This window comes from Corapipo altera, unplaced genomic scaffold (assembly GCF_003945725.1).
Source record: "Corapipo altera isolate COAL_440 unplaced genomic scaffold, ASM394572v1 56, whole genome shotgun sequence".
NCBI classification, from domain to species: Eukaryota; Metazoa; Chordata; class Aves; order Passeriformes; family Pipridae; genus Corapipo; species Corapipo altera.
In genome coordinates this window covers 2,266,856-2,289,984 of record NW_020884896.1, presented here as the reverse complement: position 1 = coordinate 2,289,984, position 23,129 = coordinate 2,266,856, and the positions used below count along the sequence as shown (strand labels likewise).

General features: G+C 41.7%; 1 protein-coding gene across 1 annotated transcript in view; it reads right to left on the bottom strand.

Moving 5' to 3' along the window:
• Positions 1–3,065, bottom strand: part of HECTD2 (HECT domain E3 ubiquitin protein ligase 2) — a 37,249-nt gene extending 34,184 nt beyond the window's left edge. The window contains exon 1 of the mRNA XM_027648064.1: positions 2,651–3,065. Within this exon, the coding sequence (XP_027503865.1) occupies positions 2,651–2,869 (219 nt within the window). The 5' untranslated portion in view covers positions 2,870–3,065. The remainder of the gene's footprint in view (positions 1–2,650) is intronic.
• Between the last annotated feature and the right edge of the window lie 20,064 nt (positions 3,066–23,129).

The window sequence follows — 23,129 nt, the reverse complement described above, 5'->3', positions numbered from 1 at the left end:
AGCTTCATTGGAAGGCTCTGGAGGAATACTGGGAAACTTCATGCTCATTAATGAGGAACTCTGACAACTCCTGGGGTGTAATCTAGGACAAGAGCACAGCACCATGTCATACTTACAAAATTTTGTAGGAGGTCACTGAGCTTCTGAGCCTAAGACTCTACACACATACTGCCATCAGAAAACTGAACATGCACTCCCCTACCCCCTCCCCACCATAAGGATTGAGTATGATTAGAGGGAGTAAGTGGATCAAAGTCATCTTTAGTCCTGTTTTAAGAGCATATTAATAATCCACAACTCTGTTGGCTTCTTAGTGGAAGTTTTCCAAAACATTACACCCTTCATAAGATTGGAGGGGTACTAGCATTATATTTTATCAATCTATGATTTTCATTATTGAAGTGAAATTAAATGGTGAAAACAAGTCAAACTGTTTGCGAAGAGCACATACAGACTGCCCTCTGGGAAGAGGCAAAAGATCATCTAGAAGAGTTTCTTGAAAATCCTATGTTAGCCCTAACATTGCTTATTTAAAAGCCATATATGTATGTGGCAAGCAAAGACTAGTGAAAACTAAAAGATTTTCTTCCCTGTGCAAGAAGACATGGAGGACACTCATTACCAAAAGGCAACTGACAATGCAACAGCCTACACAAGAAGCAGGATTTCCCCTCCCATTCATAGCTTGAAAGGTGTAACTTTGGACTGGTTTTGCTCCACAGAAATCTCTGTTTGTTCCTGCTTACTAGGGAGCAAGTTATTTACCTTCCCACGAGTTTCTTTTCAGAATCTGAATACTGACACCCAAACCATCACTCCTTGTGCATTATTTCTAATCACCATTTGGACCATAAGAAAAGCCTGAACTCCTTGCAGGATCAAGTTAATTTATTCATGGACTAATTTAATCGCCACAATGTTCCTTGGAAATAAAAGAAAGAAATCAAACAAGCATTAAGCAACTCATTTTCAGCTATTCCATTAGAATTTTTAATTCAAGAATTTGTATTAAAATCATGCTATGTAAGATGAATGTCACAATATACTTCAGTAACCCCTGGAATTAGATGTGATGGGCTTAGCAGATCAAGGGTCCAATACCCTCTCTACAGCAACTCAAAGATCTTGCAAAAGCATACCAGCATTCCCTGTTTGGTGTATTTCAACCAAAACTGGCATTCTGTTACAGAGAAACCCAGGGCTATGGAATCGCCTCTGACATCTCTCCACAAAACTCTCTCCTTCTCTGTAACATACTACTGAACCCCATATACAGCTCTTTGGAAATTCAAGCCTTGCCCTACATTTGACAAGCAGTGACATCCACCAGATCTGAGCTCCTCTGCAGCAGGTCAACTCAGAGAACTTGTGTCTGTGGGCAGCGGTTCAGAGGCACATGAAGGACGTTCACTACAAGGAAGTTTTTCTGATTCTTTAAGGCAGTTGGGATTCTCCACGGCTGTCCAGGTGCACACATTTTTCATTAGCTGAGCTAAGCCTGACACATTTTACGCCATCACTTGTATCTTTATTCTAAAGGACTGGTATTTGCCATTCAAAGTCTGGAGATTTTCAAAGGTAAAAATAACTCCTGGGCACTTGTCCATTACAGACTTGTCCCACCACACTGGTATTTGAATCACAAGAACAAACACAGCCTTCCACATTCTGACAAATTTGCAAAGCTGAAAGTCTTTCAGAAGATTGGAACATTCAGACAAAACATAAAATTGGCAGAATTGCTCCAAGGAGTTTGTAGTTTGCATATAATTACTTAGTTCAACATTACAATTATTTCCTGACATTCATAAATATTATATGCTCAATCTTTTAACATCCAATTACGTAAAATGCTAACTTCTAGTAAGTCAGATACTTATCAAAACTGTTGAACTAAAATCTCATAAGTGTATTACTTAACTACAGGATTAGTAATGTTTTTGCTCTGCTGTTGGACTGAAGTAACTTGTCCCAAGTTCTAACACCAAGCTACGTAAGATATTCAACTCATGCCAGGAAAATTTTATGTTTTGTAACATTGTATGGTCAGCAGAAAGAAAATGACAACTTCATTTTAATTAAAAATCTCAAAGGAGGCTTCTGAAATGAAATTTTTCTGGCAAACACCCTTCTCCCAGTTTTTTACCCGCGTTAACTCATTCATGATTTCATCAAAACGTTCTGTTCTGTCATCGTTGCTTCAACACAAACTAAAAACCCGAAGACTTCTTAAGAAAAAGTTAAAAATACAGAACTATTTCTCATCTAACTCTCTTGCCATTAAGTGTATTGTGCTCAAACCCTCCACCCCCGAGAACCCTTAATGAACACTCACCAGTGCTGCAAACCCTCAGTCATGACTAACCCGACGGAGCAGACCGTTGTAAAATGTTAAAGAACTATAAGCGGGTGGAGAATTTATAGCTTCATTATGTCACTGCTTACAGATGCACTTGTTATTTTTAAGAAACTTGAATGAAAGCCTCTCAACGGAAAAGAACATGAAAGAAAACGAACATGATGCTTCCTCCCTTCCCTCTCCCTTCCCAAATAAAGCGGCAAACACAGTAAACGAACACGGAGCGGCACAGTCGGTCCTGGTCCGCGGTCCGGTCCCGGGGGCGGCTGCCCGGGCGCTGACGGGACCTACCCCGGCAGCCGCGGTGGACGCCGACGGGATGGGCGGCAATTTCTCTCGCTCCTTTTCCTTCTCCCCTTCTTCCTCTCCTTCCTCCTCCTCGCCGCCCTCCTCGGCTGACGGGGGCGCGGTGCTGCCCTGGCTCAGCTCCGCGCCCGGCGGGAGCCCCTTGCCGGGGCCGGGGGGCAGCTCTGCGGCGGCCGTGGCCGCTGGCGGGCTCTGCAGTGACATGGTCCCGATCCCGGCCGCCCCTTAGCTGCCGCCGGTACCCGAAACTCCGCGCCCTCCTCCGAGGAGCCCCCGCGGGCACCCTCAGCGCCGCCGCGGCACTGCAGCAGCCGAGCTGTTCCCGAGCGCCCAGACACCCCCGCACGGCGGGGCGGAGCGGAGCGCAGGCCGGCCGCCCCCGCCGCGGCCCCGGAGAGGAGGGGGAGCGCGGAACGCGGCGCAGCTGAGCCGGCGGCGCCGGACCCACCGCCCGGGCGTCCCCTCGGCGGCCGCGCCACCTACAGACCGCGGGCGGGAAGGGGAGCCGCTGCCGCCGCCGCCGCCGCCATGTTGTTTATAGGCGGCTCATGGAAACGCGCCTGGTGACCGGGGCGCGGCGCGGGGGCAGCGGAGGACACGGCGACGGAAACTCTGCGGCACAGGAACCGGCGCGGTGCCGGCCGGGCAGTCGGGTTGGGGCCGGGGCTGTCCCTGCGCAGTCGCCCTGGAGAGGGCTGCCCGGCTGTGGGGCCAAGAGTAAACACACAAGTAATAAATATAAACACAAACAGAAATAGAAATATAAATATAAGTATAAATATAAATATAAATCTGGCGTGAGAGGCCCTCGGCGCGGGTACCGTGAAGGCACACCCGCTCCTCCTTCACCCCGGGCTGTGCTGGGTGTCGCACGGGCTGTGCTGCCAGTGGCACCTCTCACACCGTCCTGTCACCTCTTGGCACCTTCCTCGCGGCTTCATGTCACGCTCACACAGAAATCACAGAATCGTTAAGGTTGAAAAAGCCCTTCAAGATCATCAAGTCCAACCTTCGACCAAATACCACTGTGCCCACTACACCATATCATGAGGCTGAAACCTTATTGTGAAGGACTAAACCATATTGTGAAGAATGGATGTGTAATGAATGTATGAGATGAAGTGTTGAACTGAAGTCTTTGTCCTGTCTCTGTTCAGTGGCAAAGCCAGAGCAGTGCCAGAGGTGTGCAATTGGCAGGTCTTGGCCCTTCATTTGGGCAGGTCTGGGCAGCCTGAGGCAATACCCTCTGCTGGAGCCTCTGTGCGGCTCCCTGGGCATGCTGAAGCTTTGCTATAATTATATGAAGACAAATTGTCTTGAGAAGAGGTGCTATGTTGAACTAGTTGCAATATAGACCAAATGTAAGCAGCATTTGGCTGTAGGGTACTGAACTGCCCCTTGGCTTGGTACAGGAGCCCTGCTGCGTGTGAGGGGACCATATCGTGTACCCTAAACTACATCGAATTTAAGTCTTTCAAACCATTAGCTGCCAGACGAAACAAGTTTCTTTCAGATCACTCTAATCTTGTGTCTGAAGAAGAGTTTCCTTCCCAGCTTCAGGAACAGAGTGTGAATAGCACTACAGACCACTTGAAACAAATCTTCAAAATAGTTTTTCAGATGGAGGTAAACGTGATGGTTTTTCTGAGCATTGGCTCTATGCAAGTAGCTCCTGCAGGAGCTGTGGGAAAGATCTCTGTAAGCTGCATAAAAGCAAAGGCACAATAGGTACTGCAGTGTTAATCTAACGCACTGAAAAATGCTTTTCCTTTCTGAATGAACTGGCAGACCTGGAGTTTTTTAGGTTTCCTTAAGAAATGGCTTTGTCTTCTTACCAAATTAAATATGAGATCTTGTTTTCCAAGAAGTTCACTGTCCTCACTGTGCTTACTTCCCAGTGGCTCTCAGCAGTTTGCATGAATAAGCGGCCTGCTGCACTTAAACAAAGCTCCCCAAACACTCACTTATCTTTTTCCTTTCCATGCCAAGAAATACCATAATGATAGTAATTGCAGCAACTTCAGTACAAGCAGCTTTACACCCAGTGGCAGTCCCTAACTAGAAATAATTGGCACAGCTGTTTTGTGGAGCTGTGCCGGCTTGAAACATGGAAAGATCTGCTCCCTTGAACCTGCAGAGAGAGATGAAACAAAGAGAAAATGAAACGTAGGAAGGCAAGTATAGGAAAAAACTCATAATTTTTTTTTCAGTTCCATTGAGCTATAAAGGCCTGATTTTTGACAGCTTCAAAAACACTGAAATAGCCTTCTACCAAAATTATCTCTCAAAAAGCTAATGCAACATCAAAGACATAAATTTTACTGTCCACGCTCTCCTGTGCTATTTGAAGCTGAAGCACTCTACTGAACTAAACTAATTAAAGTGAATGTTTTGACTCATGACAATTATGAAAATAGGCACAAAAGTACTGTTAAAAATTTCTTCTTATTTTTGTAAGAGAGTAAAGGGACCACATACTGAAGGAGAAGCAAACACATTTTCCTACCCCTAAAGAATGTAGCATACATCTGGTGCTCAGGGTTTGAAACTAAAAGCGATGATGTTGGAGGTCCTTTCCAACCTGGCCGATTCTATGATTCTATGATAATTCATAGATCCACAAAACAGTCAAAGATGTAACCACAGAGGTGAAGGACACGTCTAAACTGGCTTTCAGTTTGATAGCATGGATGGGTGCTAGCTGGGAGCAGCAGTGCTGCTTGTAATGAGGCAGTCATTTGTTGCCAAAGTGATGAACTGGGGTAGTGGGCAATGGAGCAGTCAGAAAACAGGATAAAGACAGTCTGTCTTCTAAAACACAAGATTCGTAGGATATACAGCATACACAATTTTCAAAACTAAATGGAAGTATGCAACTGCCATTCTACAAACTTTATGAATTTGTTGGCCAGATGGCCTGGGAGTCTTGACAGAGGGCCATGCACACTCAGTGCCTGTATTTTGAAGGACCCTTTCCTTAATTTTTTAAATCTCTTCTAAGCTGCTTAGAAATCTTAAATCACATGGTGCCAGCTACCTCACAGTATTTTTTGGTGATAGGAGGAAAGGTGAAGTTCAGCTGAAAACTGTTGCTCATGCCAAGCACATGCTGCCTGGGCCTACATATCCCCCGTGGTTCCTGGCTGAGTTTGCGGTCCCACTGGACTCCATGCTGGCATGCCATGCTGCTGGCTCAGATAAACGTATGTACACTGCAGTAACAGCCCTGAATGATTAGGTGGGAGACACAGGCAGGATGTGACCCTGAACAGATTTCCTTCTACATATGGAAAGAACAGTCCTGCCTTAGCAGGGTGTTGATCCTTTCAACCAGAATAAGACCTCCTTGACAACTTATTTTAAAATGGTTCAAAAATATGTTTCTTCTATCCAAAGAGTTTAAGTTTTCAGGAAGGGGAAAAAGTCACCGGCACATCTCTGTGCAATGACGTGGCCAGGCACAGACCGCCACTAGGAATGACAGATGGAACCAAACTAAATGCTAACATTTGTTCACAAATGATTAGTAAATGCTTACAAGTAATAGACGCACTCAGAGAGAGTGGCATTTGGGAGTGATACACAAAGGTAAAAAATAAAAAGGGCTAAATTCCCTGGCTAGTACCTTCATGACAAATGAGAGTATCTCACATGTTTCTCTGCAGTCAGAAGTCAAATTCAGTCATAGCCAAAATTACCTCTGGTTTAATTCAGTAACATTAGGGGTAAGTTTGGCCCATTATTGGACTTTCCCTGATCCTCAAATGGTTTACTAGTGTTTGCAATCAAATGGTGTCAAACATCTCTGGTGCAAACTGGTTTTTTAGGAATTGAAAAGGTGTCCTTTAGAAAAGGTAGGCTGAATTTTGCCATTCAGTTGGCAATATACTCACATCTGTACTGTGTCTCCCTCTTTTACTGAGTAGTCCTGTTTCTTTCTCTTCACACCTTTTGAAGATCTTGTACACTTCCCAGTAAAAAATATTTGGATGATTAAACAGATGTGTGCTTTGTAAGATAGACCTTGAGTGGGCACAAGGGGAAGCAGAAGAGGAAGCAAAGGCTGGAGACAACCCATTTCCTCTCTATGGGAGTAGGCGAGAAAGAAATGGCTGGGAGTTTTCCAACACAACAGGTTTTCAGCAAAACATTTCGCTTTCAACAGAAAGACTTGATTCATTGAAATGGAAATGTTTTACAAAGAAGCATCTTTTTCAGTGACCTTGTAGCAGAACTCAGGCAAGATGCCACTGAAATCCACCTGCTACTCTGCCGACTCAGTTGGAGAGCTCACCACATTTGCCATGTGAATCACCAAAATCAGAGACAGCATAACTTCTGGACTCCTACTAACTCCTGAGCTGCAGTACCCTCCTGTGCCACCTGCCCACATCATCATTTAGGGAAGATGGAAGTTCACGTCTGCTCACAAATCATAACTGTTCTGAGACTGCACAACCTTAGACCTTGTAAGGGATGACCCCAGTCTTATCTGGTTTCCCCTATCTGCAGCCATCTGTTTCCCTTGAAAGTTGGACTAAGGTATAAATTTGGAGAATTTTGTCAAAAAGAATCCAAATGATTATGAATCCATCTGCCATTGCTAACAAGCTAGTCCATTTATGTTTATTATTCTTGGTGCAAATTTGGACATATGTCAACCTTGAGCTTGTCTTACTCTATCTTTTAGTCCCTCTCTCATATGCCTTCATTTTGCAAGAGAGAAAAGCTCCTTCTATTCCAGGAGCACATGTACAAGGTGCACTCAAATTCTCCCGAGCTAAGTCCACATTATTTCCCTTATGACTAACATTAGATGAACTAATCTATAGCTCTCACTTACCCTTGGACATCCTCCAGTACTTGGAAAGCCTCATTTTTTAAAAAAGTTTATAGGCCTTTATAAAAAGTAGGGCAAAGAACTCCTCAGACAATTCATCTGAAGCACTTACATGCAGGTTGGTTTGTCGTGGCAGATACTCAGTTATATCTTTCTCTTTGGCAAGTTGTAACTTTGTGATTGAAGGTACATCATCAGACATGATGCATCCAGCTTGAGCATTCCTAGAACAGAGAAGGAAGAGGTAATCAGCAGTTCTGTCTTATTGATATCATTACATTTTCACTTTGGGTTCTTGTCATCACTGACTGGTGCAATACAACAGCTGTACCAGCTAACTGAAAAAGGCTTATGGACACTGGTGCCTAGGCAACAGATGATTTTCTAGGTTAGTGATTAACTCGTTTTTGTCTGCCTGAATAAGATGAATATTATATTACCCCTTGCCATGGAACAGGACCTTTGGGTTGAAAGAAATCATTAGCCTCTCCTTTAGAAATGCTATGGCTATTTTAATGATGTCCAGAGTGAGGTTATCTGTGATAACACAGTGTAAACATGCAAACAGTGGAAGAAAGATATGGCAAGAGAATAATTTACTAAGTGAAGAGCACTCACTTAGTGACCACATAATTTTACTAAGGTTTCCATTTCTTCTCTCCAGAAAGTTGATCTTGGTTATTCAATCTTTAAACTGCAGTTAATCTAACTTAAATTATTACAGAATATAACAGGAACATGATCTTCCCCAGTGTTTAGCAAGGGACAGAAGTTAAGGCTGGGACATAACCCACTACCTTTGTCATGCTTGATCCAGAGTTTATTTTTAAATGAGAGAAAAGCAGATATTAGGCACAGAATTTTATCCAGTTTCTATTCAAACTGGAAATAAGAAACAAATATGCCATGATAAAGAAGTTTCAAATGAGGAGGCAGTAATAATGCTTAATTCAGAAAGTAGCTTCTGTGCCTTTGTCATCATATGACCTACAAAATTGTAAAATGCTGTTAGAATTAAGATTTGTTTAGCATGGCTTTGCAAATCTGCACTTACTTAGTGGTTAACAAAAGAGTCGGATTGCTTTAAAAAGATAGCATTCTTGAACGGTTGCGACAGAGAGATATAAAATTTAAATAATTTCTATATGCTCATCCTCTTCGCTTAGGGGGAATGGGAGGAACGGAGGGTGCCGGAGGAGGCGGCAGTAGCCGGGGTTGCAGCTCCCTCCAGCGCCGGCGTGGCGGCGTTTCCAGGGAAGGGAGCCGGCCTCTGCTCAGAAAACATCATCCCACTCGCGGTTCCTGGCTTTTGGAAATTCCTTATTAGCTCACAGACATGTTTCACGTGGTAGAATTTCCTTGCTTTTGAGCTTTAAAGATAATAAATATAGGTCATATCATGTATACCGTGATTTGCATGTGTATCTTGGAAACTGTTAGGGCAAACGGCATAGACAGAATTAATCCCATGTGTTGGTTTGGGCAGGATTAAGAGCTGGATGCTTGAAGACTGTTGAGAATTTTTAATGCATTCCTTTTGCAATGTCTAAATGGGATGAGTACAGTGCCTACTTCTTTCAATATCTTGGTTAGCTAACTCTAATTGTCTTTCCTATTTATGGCTAACTTTTATAAATAGGAGAGATGTCTGAACAACTTGTGGAGGTCTTGATTCTCCCAAGGAAGAAAGGCCTCTGGCAGACATATGATGGTAGCTGGAATCAGAGGGCTGTGGCTGTTACTGACCCCCCACTGAATGGTTGGTCCTTGCCAATGAATATGCACCTTTCCTGCCACGCTTTTCAGGCTGGTCTGTAAGATAAACCAGCTCTGCTTTTCATCTGTTGCTGCAAGCCTATGGAAACCCAAAGTGGAGGGGGAGCCTCTACCACGGTACTAATGGGACTGTTCCTGCAGCAGAGCAAGCCCTGAGGACAGTTCTCCCGAAATCTGGTTCCTCATGTGCAGCTGGAGTTGGGTTTGGATCTGCCTGTGGAACTGTAGCACAGACACTGATGTGCCCCAGAAACAAGCAGAACCTGTTGAGTGCTATGTTAAATGGGCAGGTGCCTGGCTTTCCTAGGCTCAGCCTTCCCTCTTCCACGGCTCCTTTCTTCCCTGCTCAAGGTAAGTTATTTGAGAAAGTTGGTTGTTTCAAAATGAGTACCAGGGCTTGTCTCCTGTAAACACCATCAGTTTCAAACCCAACTCCTCCACTTTCACAAGATTTTCTTAACTTTCCCACACTGCTATTAGTTGCAAAGTTCCACTTAGACACTGCTATAGACCCACAGGCTGTTTTTCAACCTACAGTAGCTATGAGAGTAGAGATAAAGAACACTGGGGTGGTGCTATGGCAGCCACAGACCAGAATCACAGAAGGGAGAAGCAAACTCCCAACAAGACCCCAAACTGTTCTGTAGCGTCCCTATAGGCCTGTCACACACATATAGACTGAAATGTTCACCGTACCTCTGAGGAGCACATGAGGTTTCACAGCAGATTTGGGGTGAGAAGCAGCTTTAGGACAAACCTTCAGTCAGTGTGGGCTCTGAAACCAGAAGCTCCCTATGTGCCAGCAAGAGGCAGCAAGGGACACAACTCAATTTTCCAGAAGCACCAGAAGTGCTTATGGGATGGGATGGGTGCCAAGGGCATCCCTGTGGTGTGCATTGTGGATGCCATTCAATCACCCTGAACTGCTGGCACGTGGCTGCCGACAGCACTCAGTGCATGTCACAGGAGTGTACTCACTGATGGCCTTTTAAAAAAAAATGCACAAATATGAGTAAGTAAGATCAGGATGTGTTTGTGGACACTGTCTAGCTTCTTTTATATAAATACTCATACTCACTCAAAACTTGTTTCCTCCTAAACAGTGTCTATTCTAATCAAACCTTCTCATCCACCCAAAAGCACAAAAATTTCCTCTCAGTTTGTGTGGGACAGAAGGAGTGATGTAAACACAACTAATGTAATGGTGACTAAATTTACATAATAAATGAACAAATAATGCTGTTTTGTTTCTGTCACCTTCAGAGAAAATGTCCAACAAGTGGTTAATAATCACATTTTCTATCCTTGCCCTGTATCCCTGTATTAAAAAAAAATCCACCACAGTGCTTGATTCTAGGGGCAGAAACTTTATAAAAGCAAAGCATTGTTCTAGGTAATAGGATTGATACATCTGACTTCTTACTGAATAATTACATTTTAAGAAGTGTTTTCCCTTTGAACTTTTCCTGCACCTATTCTCCTTAAAAAGAAATATTTTGATATTTTTTTGCAAATATCTTCACCTTCACTGGAGTTCCTGAGACATATAGTAGAGGCAGTAGAGAATCCTGTAGTTACAAAACACTTTTTGTATAGCAGTTCCCTGTCTAAATTATTACAATTCTTCAAAATAAATCTGGAAGTGTTTTATTTCAGACTGGCTTCAGCTCCTGGCTTTGTTGTCCAGTGGTGGTAGCGTGAGCAGGACATCACTTTCCTTTTCAATCTGAGTGACCCTGGACTTCCACCCTGTGCTGCTCCACTTGACCTCTCTGGAAAAAGAAAAGGGGCAGAGGAAAGCTCTTGCAAAGCTTCTTGTGAACCCTCTGTCCAGCAGAAGAGGCAATAAGGAAATGTGTGTAGATCCTCCCTGTGCCACAAAGCCTGGATATAGGGGAGCAGGGGTGTCGGGAAGGCAGGCAAGGATGGCCCTGCTCCTTCCAAGGGGCTTAGCTGGCAGCAGGAGAACAAGGGAACCAGCCTCTGCTTGTAGCACAGCGTCCCACATTTTTAGCTGGTATTGCAGAATTTCCTGTTATTGAGTACAGAGGTGCCTGATTTGCTGGAGAGCATTGCAGGAGTACAGACTCCTTCCCAAGACAGTGGTGCCAAACTGTAACATCATTTGTATTTAGCCAAGTAGGTCTATTTATAATAACCTTTCAGGTGACCCAATCAGATACTTGGTAAAGCACATCTAAAGGAGATTAGTTTCTATCTTTCAGAGTATGAAGCAGAGTACTATATAAATAGTGCAGCTTAACTACTGTCTATTTTGAATGTCAGTTAGGATCAGGTAGTGTTTATATGCTCCTGAGATTTAGCAGTTTTTATTCAGGATTTTTCAAATTTTCAGCATCAAGCTGAAACTTGGCATGTAAGCTGTCAGCACAGATGCTAGTTTTAGCCAAAAATAGAGTATGTTGAAACTTTTAAAGGTGTCAAGTGGCTTATTTATGCAGTAGTTGCAGATGCTTTAGTTTCATAGCTTTTTCAATTATACAAAAGCTTACTCTGTCACCTTCCTCCAGCATTACTCCATTCTCCAGTATTACAGTCCTGAACACTATGGAGTAAGAAGCCCAATAATCACACTGGAGTGATAATCCAAGGATGCTGGTGCCTTGGAAGCAGGTGTAAGTAATAGTCATTTTTGGTGAAACAGAACTATCCTTACAGAGTCACTGTAAGGAAAATAATTAAGAAGACACCAGAAATGGACACACTACCCAAAATGATAACATATTTCTTGACAGCACAGTGAAAGGAAATATGAAATCCCCAGCACTTTGGAGGTTCCTTTACATTCCCATTTAGATAAGGAAGGACCTTTCTTCCAGGGATCACCAAAATCTCCTCCTCCAGTAATCATTGCAGAGTACAGGCCTTCATCCACCACGATATTTATTGAGGATGTGTATTAAAGTCTAAGGCAACACAATTCAGAAAGCTTGTAATAGTATAAATTCACTTTTGTTCAGTGATCTACAACACCATTTGAGTAGTAACAAACTACCCCTCATAAATAAATCAATCCAAATATATTTATCCACAAGTGAAACCATTTGTTCCATTTTGCACAGCCAAAGAAATGTCCTCTGCCATAACCTAAGTTCTGGTAGAGTAGAAAACAAAACTAGGAGACTATAAAACACAGTTTTCTTGCAGCATGTCCTGCCAACAGCTGCAGGAGAGGGCAGGTCAATATAATCATGACATACACCCTGTCCTCTTTCTTTTGTAAGTACCCTGAAAGACAGGATGGGGAAGATAAAGCTAGGGAGGTCCTGCCTAGTCAGAGGTCTGTCTCCAGCACAAGTAACATTTGTAACAAGTAGAGGAAATATATAATTATTTGCAAGCATGTTGATATATTTAAAAAGTCTCATATGTAGGTTTTTGTTAATTTTAAAAGTTTTAAGAAAACTTACAGGTTGCAAAGATTGTGATCAGGTTTCAACTGAACTTACTCGTTTAACATTATCTTCAAATTCATAGCTGTATTTTTTTCCAGTGAGCAATTTACTCTCTGCAGAAGCACTTGTGCCAATACAAGTTAATGTGCATGACTCCCTTATTCTACCCCTCCTGGGGAGGCATACTCCATCTGTTTAAAAAATCACAACGGTTGCAGAAAAATATTTTTAAGTTTAGACCCTTTCATTCCACTGAATCTAACTAGATACAAATATGAATAAAGACTAATCATGAGATTGTAAGCTCGAAGCATTTGCTCATACATTATACATATTCAATACTTACTCATTTTATTTTGTCTGAGAAATGGTAGAACTTCAATACTCATTAGCTATACCTCTTTTTAGAGGTCTTCAGTGGTAATTTCTCCTCTAAAATTCCTCAAAATAATAGATGAGACCATATCACACTCTATTTAGTAGCCAATATTTGCACACCTACAGCACTCCTAACATAAAAACATTTTAGTCTTTCCTGTCAGAATGAAGCAATGTGAAAAACCTGAGCTAATTTATTTGGGCTTTAGACAGCTGTGGATGAGAACTAATATATGGTCAGGATTTGAAAATATGCCAGCAGTACCTTACTCTTCAAACAAGTGCTCCAGTATTCTATTAGGGAGGTCACATATCTCACATTATCATTTGATGGGAACCAGCTCAGAAGTCTCTTTCCCTGCTGCTACAGCTGTCCCTGTGAAATAGCAAATGTTTTCTGGTCATTGTGTGTTCTGTGAATTATTTTTCTAAAAGCTTATTTAGAGGAAACTCAGGGTCCACTTTCTTAACTCTGAAAACATGGAGGTTGAACCAAATCATGTTTGTTAAAAAAAACCTCTAAGCCTCAGTGTGGTACAAATCTGGGGTTTTTTTAGTAATTTCAAAATGTTAAACTAATTTTACAAATAAAAAAATTTAAAATCCCAAGCCCACAAGGGATTCTTTTTTTACTAATCCTTTGCTTTTGAAAATACATATAAGAATTTAGAGATTCCATTTTTTTCCTGTTAGGCATAAAAATGAGACAACCTAGAAAGATACAAGCAGAAGAATCCACGCTTGTGCTGGTGTCTGTCCAGACCACCTCTTGGAGCTGCACGAATGGGAGGCTCTTGACTTTATACATCATGCTGTTGGTGTGGGCATAAACTGGTGTTCCTTTAACACTGTATCCTACTTTGAAAGAGGTTTCAGGATGCCTGGGCACAGCTTCAGGAGGAGCACAGAATGCCATGGGGCCAGCACTCACTTTCAGAGCTTCTCTAGGATACTTGGTTCAGCCTAAGTGGTTCTCCAGGTTCAGAGCTCTAAGTGTGACCTCTGTGCTTGCCATGTGTGCTCCAGCTGGTATGCAGCTGCAGCAGCTCCACACCTTTCCTGAGGCCAAACTGTCGGAGGGAACGGGCCAGAGGAGCACACCTAGGCCAGGTGCTTTTTGTGTCTCTTCAGCCTCCATGAACACCAGGTCTCAGGAAACATGGTCTATGCCAGAGATTTCTATTTCTCAAGAATTTCATCTGTACCTGTCTTCAAGTGAGACAAATAGAAGGTGAACCTTTTAGGTAGGTTACTCATGCAGTTGATAGTCAGCAGTGGCTGTAGTTTCATGAATGCTTTCAGGTAGCATAAACAAGTTCTGGTGTAAAAGAAGCTGTCCACCCTCTCTCACCCTCCAGATACCTGCTGTAATCCTATCACTCCCCTGTGTTTGCAGGAGCATGTTGTGTGGTCATGTGTAGAGCTGGCTGTGCTTAATCCAGGGAAAAACTCAGAAAAGTTGCTACGTCATTCTTGAAAAGATGGTGAGGAGCAGCAGCAGGACCTAGGCTCAGAAGTGGCTCAGGGCAGTACGTGAACGTCAAGCACCAGCTCCAAGGCTGGAACTCACCACACTGATGTAGCTTCTGTGCAGGAAAGGGTGACAAAATCAACCTCTGAGGGAGATGCAAACTGGGCACCCCTGGGATTCAGAGCCCAAGTTCACTTTTGGTGCCTGGCTGCCTTCATGTGCACAGAAGGGGAATGTGCATGCAGGTTATATTTTGCAAGAACTGCCCCAAAAAGGTACAGTGAATATTTTTTGCTTGTGGTGTGGTTTGACACATGACATGCCACAGCAACCTTCCAGGGCAAAGAATGCAGTCCCACTATGTATCTGATATAATTAAGGATGTATGACTTAAGTACCAGCTAATGGCCTGAAGTGATACCATTGGACTGAGATACAACATCGTGGTGCTGCTTTCCATATAGGGAACTGCAATATGTGCTAAAAATACTGTTGGGCATGTGGAAATGCAGAATATTATCGCAGACAGAGGGGGAAATGGAATGTCAGTCCCAGTAGAAGTCACCACAGAAGAGGGAAAACATAGCATTGGACATTTTAAAGTAAGCCTTTTTGCATTGCCAGCAAGATAAACTGGGGCTGGCTTGATATTATCTCTCTCTCCCCTCTGTCCCTTGCAGGATGACAAATGATCTGTTTAGAAGTGAGTCATAGCTAAATAAAACATGCATAGGTAATCATTTGCACCATATTAGGCATCAATTTTCCACTACACATCATATATCTGTAGCTACTGCAGACATTGTTTTCCTCCCTGTGTTTTGTCATGGGAAGATGCATTTATTTTTAAGCTGTATTTAAAGTCACTCATCTCTAGGGAAACATGGAGGGGATGCTTGACATGAAAGGACCTCATCCTCTCTCCAAACCCAGTCTGTGCCCGGGCTCTGCTATCCCAACTCTGGGTGGCACACCATGACTGTGGTTTAAGGGAGCATCCATGAGAGAAGACTTGTTCTGACAAACTTTTTAGAAAAAGTACCCAAGATGTGAAATTCTGGTTAGAGACAGCAGCATCTGCTGAATTATTTAAATGAATACATTCTGGTTCTAACAATCATAGAATCAGAAGAGGGGGAGCAGAGAAATTTATACACCGAGTTACTCGGGAAGGACAACAATGTAATAAACAAAATGTTCTGGATAAATAACAAAGTTATTAAATTCAGCCTTAGAGAACTATAAAGCCAACTCCTGCCCATTTTACCCATATGAGTAGTTTCATTAACAACAATCTGCTTCTTAGTAAATTGTCAGTTATAATAAAAACAAATAACTTGCTCTTTTGCTTCTCTGCTGCTATGCATTTTAATAATTCCAGTCATACTCGTTAAAACTTGTGCTTTTATACTTCCATGTTGTAAAATGCTCTTCACATTACTGCTAAACCACTCTTATCTCCCTCTTCTGTCTGAGCAACATATGTCAATACAGGATCCACAGAAAAGGCAGAGGAAAAGTAAATACATCCAAAACAGGTGCAAGAGCAGGATGATACAACTGTCTGCTCACTCTGCCCACAGGAGCAATGTGGCACCTCGGGGCCATGAGTGTGAATCCAGAAGGTGGCACTGAGTGAATTCCATGCCAAAATGTTGACAACATCTGATATGTGCAAGAGGGATGATGAGTGCACAGAACTGCATGTCTTGTGGAACATGATACCATGCAAACACCAGTGGGGTTAGATTTGCACACCGTAGGCATTTATTTACTATAAAAACAGATGTGCCTCATAATTGCATCTACAAGGTGCATTCCCAAAATTAACAATCCAAAACCTGTACAAAGGTAACTTTAATAATTAATTTAGAAGAGTTGCTCTCCATTTGTTTATGCTGTAAATACCAATTTTAGTAAAGTATTGCATGACATCCATGAAGGTTTTTTTAATATTTTTTGTTTTGTCACATTTTTATTTGACTCTATGATACGAGGACAAAGGGGTGACTTACAGCACTGAGCTGCTTTAAAGGAGTTGCTTGTTCTTTTCTTTTATGCTATTCATGGAGTACTTAAGGCTATTCAGGAGAATCATGATCTTTAATATGCATGTATACAAGACATACTCTGCAAAAACAAGTTGGCAGAATTTTGCACGGAGCTGTGGGTAACATCTCTTTCCTAAGAAATGTTACATTTAGGAAGTGGCTGGCAGTTTTTTATTACAGCCATGAGAAGTGATACCCCAGAAGACACCCTTTGTGCCCATTCTTTTCAGGAGCATTACTGAGAGGGCAGCTGGCTCAGCGCTGCAACAGCTCTGGAGGGAGGGAACTCACTTTACTGCCCCTAAGAAAGGGGAAAAGTGAGGTAAAATGATATGAATTTGGATTTTTATCCACATTTCCAAGAGCTACACTTTAGAAGCTAGCAAAGTTCTGTACAGACATTATTCATCCCTGTTTCTGGAGCCCCTAAAGCTGTTGTGCAGACTGTTGTACAGAACTGGAAGAGAAAGGCAGGCCCAAAGAGAGCTGTGTGTGATACAACAGATGATAAATGAGTGCTAATAGATGGAAATAAGGAAATAACACTATTACTCTTCAGCCTTCTGAAGAATTGATATGCAGGGAAGGTGTGAGAGGGTAAAAACATCTTGTTTTCTAGCAAAAATAGAAGGACTTTGCTCAGAGTCTTTTTACAGTCTAAGTGGAGATTCATCTTAACACTGATGGGTATTTAGTGAGTTTGAAGTATTTCTTCTTATGTTTTATGCATGTTTGATGAACTATTGTGGAACCTTCTTGGTTGTCTACAAAGTTGTGATCTCTGGATTAAAGAGGGACCCCTAAACCTTAGGGGTTTGTCCTATGGCTGAATCTGGCCCTACCAGAGTTCACCATTGCAGTGGTGCTCTGCAGCCAGAAATCCAGCACCTCTGGCTCTGGTATAGATTCATCAAGAGAATAAAGCAGAGCTCTGGCTGCTGCCAGTCTCCATGGATCATGCAAAATGTATTTCAAGCAGAATAAAAAATCACTTAGGTCTTTGTATTGTACCAAGGATAACACAGTCCCAATCCAAATAAGTAAAAATTATTAATGGTAACAGACAGCTGGACAGCTGAAAACACAGGTCAAGGACACAAGATGTCCTTGTCTCAGTAATTTTCCATTTGCTCATGTTGCAAATGTCTCCAATGACTATCTGTTCTCTTGACTTGTTTCTAGTTTTGTGGGCAAAGCACTAACTGTGATGAACTCAGGGTTCATGTGAGCTCAGCTCACATGGTAAGTCAGGCTCCAGACTCCCAGTATGTGGGTGAAACTCCACTCATGGTACTTCCTTCAGAGTTGTAGCACTGTGCCCTTTATTCTCTGCTGTATAAACTTGGGCCCATTTAATCTAAGGCATTCTGCTTAAGACTGGTTGGCACAGTGCTGAAAGGTGATTGAAAAAAGAGAGAACTGAATGACAGGAAGTGAAGCCAAACTATAAGTGGTGTGAACCTTGTTTTCCTTTTCAAAGTAGAACTAAATGTATGTAATCTAATTTAAAATGTCAGGGTGCTTTTGAAATATATATATCTATAATGTTTCATTTTAGTAAGAAGAAATGATGAAAATCTTTTTACTACCAAGCAGATGCAGATGACATTGGCTGGCAGCCTGTTACAACACAGTAGTACAAAGGGAATTTTTCCAAACATTACCAAAGTAAATGCCTTTTTTTTTTTTCTGTTGAGATCTTACTACTATAAAGTCAGCCAACTGAGAAGAATTTCTCATGTTTTGGGTGGTAATAAATCTTCCACAACTGTGTTAACTAACACCTTGGGCAGTTTTGCTGATTGATATTACTCTATATCCCACAGTACAAATTGCTGAAACAGGAAAAGGGGCTTCAAACATTTCCTTCCTAGTTTTGGTCTGCATCATATGACTACATGAGAGAAATAGCAAGGAATTAATCAGTAATAGCAGTAAGCCACATTTCAGGTTTTGAGTCAAAAATGAAACAAAACCAAAACAACTTTTCCTTCCCCACTCCCCCTCCTTATTCTCATGTAACTGTTCAACAGACTTTGTGAGAAATCTTAGAATAATTTCTCTTTTCAATGCTTCTAATTTAAATGATTTACTAGAAATGAATATTTCATGGCATATCAGGACTATGATCTTCAAAGCTTCATCTCTTTAGTGCTAATTATTTCAACAAGACCTATACTAAAGGCAAATCCTGTCATTTTTCTATATTGTCTGCATTAACACTATAAAACTAATTTCATCTGACAGTTAAAGTTCTTGTTTCTAGTATTTCCTCATTTTTACTTTTTAGTGTCTCCCACATAAGGAAGTGACAGAGTTTGAAAAGGTGTGGGGTTTGGAAACCCCCCAGTTAACCAGTTATTGCCTCATTAGTAAAAAAGAAGCAAAGCTTCAAATATTTAATCCTTAGTTTTCTTTTTTGTCAAGCCAAAACTACCTTTGGTTTCTATAGTGGAAATTCCCAAAGCAGCATTCATAAACAAAGTACCCTTTAACCCTCCAGGTCAGTCTGATATAGTATGCGTTCCTGAGCAAGGAAGCAAGGTCTGCTTAGACACCTCCATGCTTGGAGTTAAGAAAGTTTCCACTTTGGAGTAAGTAGTTTCCACTAGACCTCACTTCTCTTGTTGCAGTAAAAAAACCAAACTACCAAACCGATCAACCCTCCATCTATATCCCTCTCACAATCTGATGGGCCCAAAGGTAATAAAATAACCCTCCAAGTCCAACAGTTGTGTCATTTGATCAAATGGAAAGACTTGCAGTATGAAGCTGGAAATCTTTTCCATGTACCTTGGCCAAGGTCAAGACAGCCCTGTGTACAGCCTGTGGCCTGGGGTGTCAGCATTTCAGATACACTTTCAGAGGCTCTTCCCACAGTCCTTTCATGCACTGTGTACACTGAGGAAAACACATGTAAGGCAAAGTCCAGGCTCTTTATCTCACCCTTTGAAGTTCCCTCTTCTTCCTTTACTCAGAGCCAACCTTCAGCAGCCCATCTCTCATTAGCTGCAATTCACAGAACCTTCCTCTGTCCTGGCTTCTGCCTAACTCTGGAAGTCTGGCTGAGCATCCAAGTGAACCCTTACATTGAGAACTGGAATAACAGAAGCAATTGGGCTACAAGACATTAGCACAGGGGCTCACAGTGGCATTCTGCCTGTCCCTTGCTTGTATAATCCTCCAGGTGAGAGCGCTAAGGGTGGGTGGCTGCTCTGTGCTGGCTGAGCTGCGTAAACCAAGACCATTGCAGCCAAAGAGCAGTGATGGCTATGAGCGTGGGGCAATAACTTCTCCAGCCTACTCCCTGTGTCACTGAGCAGCCCAAATGCGGGGGAATACCACAAAGAAGGAAAGAACCAGAGTTTAAGACTTCTGCTGTTTGTCCTCCAACCTCTGAGCTGGATGACCTAGATCAATTTTGACTTTCTAAAATTGGTATTCACAAGTGCAGCACTTCACTGCTCTAAATACTCGGGGCGGCTTTTCCCTTAATACCTACATATGGACTTTTCCACACTAAGTTTTCTGATGGAGAACTAGAAGGCTTTGCACACCCTTAGCCATTCCCACAGCCAGTCATCCAGGTACACAGCATCCTTATTCATAGTAATCAGACATATGAAACTAACAATTCAATTCCAATTTTATGAGGTGTAGATTTCTGTAAGGATAGAGTTATCATCACAAACAAACCTGCTGTTTATTTTCAGACCCCATGGGTTTGACAGGTTTATTAGTTTTAAATGTGGCTCTTAACTAACTTCCATTCTTTGAGTATTACAAGACTTTGGCGTCTTAAACATTTAATAAACATGATGAAACAATAAACTAGATTAAATGAAATGTTGCAGAATTAGCTCTGCATTTGAACTAAATTTTTATTGTATCATTTAGCAAACATAAGGATAAGCTTGTAAAGTTGTTCTTTTGAAACAGCAAAACAAGTATGATGATTTGGGGACACATAGTGTAAGTAGGATGGAGTCTTATAAAGAAAAATCCCTTATTACATTGTAGCTGAAAAAAAAACAAGGGATAATAATTTCCATTTGTTCATGCAAGCTATTGGCACGATTTCTCCAGTAGAGCTGAAATGGTATCTGCAGATGGCCATTGGGGTGCAAACTTAATGTTTGTTTGAATGAAGCATCCTGGCATGCACAGGTGATCTTCAAACAACAAGGACTGCTTCTCTATTTCACATCACAAAATGTTTGCAGCAATCTTACAGCATTTGATAAAATGGTTTATGATCAAAAGCCAGATTGTGATACCTGTGTTCACAGCTATTTAGCTTTTACCCTAGATTCCCTTCCCAAATTTTTCCCCATTTAATCCCACTTCTGTTGGGCTTGTAACCATATAAACTATATGAACAATTGTACTTCTGTCAGGCTAGTCACCCTGTTGGAACTGCCAGAATCTCACTGGGCTGGTAAATCACAGTTCAATAGCTGCTGCCAGACATAATAAGTACATCCACTGATGTCAGGGAAGTTATTTGTGAAGCAAGATGCCGCTCAAAGGGAATATGGGTATCTCACAGTTGACCTGCTTGCTAGGAATGGGGAAGTAAGGGGAACAAAACCAGGCAGAAATATTAAAAAGTCTTTTTGTATGGTTAAATACTTATTTTGGGATTGCAAAATACAGGAAAATAGGGCATATAAATGTATCAATTCAAACTCGAGATTAACGAAAATGATTCCTCACATAAAAGCTGAAGCATGATGATAAAAAAGTATATATTCCAGCAGAAAATCCATCACCATTTACCTTTTTCTGTTAATATTTTAGGCTAAATCCATCATAAAACTTAAATGACCTGGAAATGAGAACATTCTGTTTTGCAGCTGTTAAAAACAATTGAACGCGACTTTTAAGTTCACCACAGATTTTGTAAACAAGTCCTTGCTCCTTGAAACTCCTATGTATGTGCTTTCTACTCTTTTCTAACTGGGACTTTAAAAAGTCATTAATTTGACTTAGTTTGCATGGGAATGATGCAACCTGGACAATGTGGAGAGCAGCGTCTGAAAGATATTGTTTGCAAGGCTGTGCTGTGTGATAGCAGCACTTAGATCTGGAATGTCTGAAATGTGCGTTCACAGTGAGAAAGACTGGAATAAACGAGGAAAAAAGGTGATATTGGTCACTCAGCTACAAAGTCTTACCTGGCACATGGCAGAGTATTTGGGCTGGCTAAAAGTATATCAGTGTTGTACACCAACAGAAACCCCAGGATAGATCTGGTACTGGACAGAAATAATTCTCACTTCATCTGCGGTGCTTTAGCAAACAAATATATTGCAGTAATGTTTCTTTAATCATATTCAGAACTAAAATAATTCTTGCTCTAGTGAAACTGAAATAAAGAATATTCTAAAATTCATGAACAATTGATAAGGCATGAGTAAAATGACTTTCATGTGTATGAGATTATTATAAATGGGATTTCTCTTTTAAACAAAGAATACTGTAAACAAATACACGATCCAGTTTATTAACTGAAACTGGCTGGATTACAGTTTGAAAATAAGATACACATGTTGGCAATTATTACACTTCACTATAGTTAGGCCTTTGAAAAACATACATCATGTATTTTTTCCTGTAGAAATTGCAGCCTTTTTAGATTGCCTTACTAGAAGATTTTGAGATTTATCTTTTAAAAATGTATATACTAGCCTGACTTCTGAATCCAAATTTGGGCATGAGAGGGCAGATCCAGATTCCATCAGTTACAGAAGCTGGGGTAGAAGTTAGGAAGGTCTGACAGCCAGCTGGGGCATACCACAGAAGGGGACTAGGTATAAACATTTCAGTGGTTATCATGTTTGTCTATAGCCTGTGTCACCCAGGGTATGAAACCACGAGAAGCATTGCCTAGTTCAACTAGGAGAAGAGCTGTGTCAGTGCTCTGTTTTATCAGGGCTATTTTATCTTGCAGTATGGTTGTTCTCATGTCCTGATGTGGCAAAACAGAATTTCCCTACTTCCCATAGCTTTTATTAGGAAAACTTAAACTGCCAGGCTAGTTGCCAAAGAAAGCTATACTGTATTTTTGTTGGTTTTTTTCAGTGTAGCTTTGAGAGAAAAAGCTTCTCTGCTTGGTATAAATAAAGACAGAAACCTTCTGAAGAACATCAGCCTGGCATTCAAGGCACTCGTGGGATGTCCAGGCCAAGTTCTTGTTCCCTCTCAGGCAGAGCCCTTGATTCACCCTGGGTCTGCTGCCTTGCTGGTGCATAAGCCTTAAGCACAAGGCTGCTGGCCATTCTGGAGCAAGTCTCTCAGAGCTAGAGCCTTCTCTTTCTGACACACCATAAAATGTGATTTAAGCTCTCCATATGTCTTGAGAGAGCTCTGTGCTGGGATATACTGGTTAGAGTGGAGAGGGGCAAGTCAGATCCCATGGAAAGGAACAGCAATACAGATCTGAACCAGAGTACCATATTCAGCCTAAACAAATGATTGTTGTTCTACAGTTTGGACAGATGGCTGGCAAAACCAGCCAGGGGCAATTCAA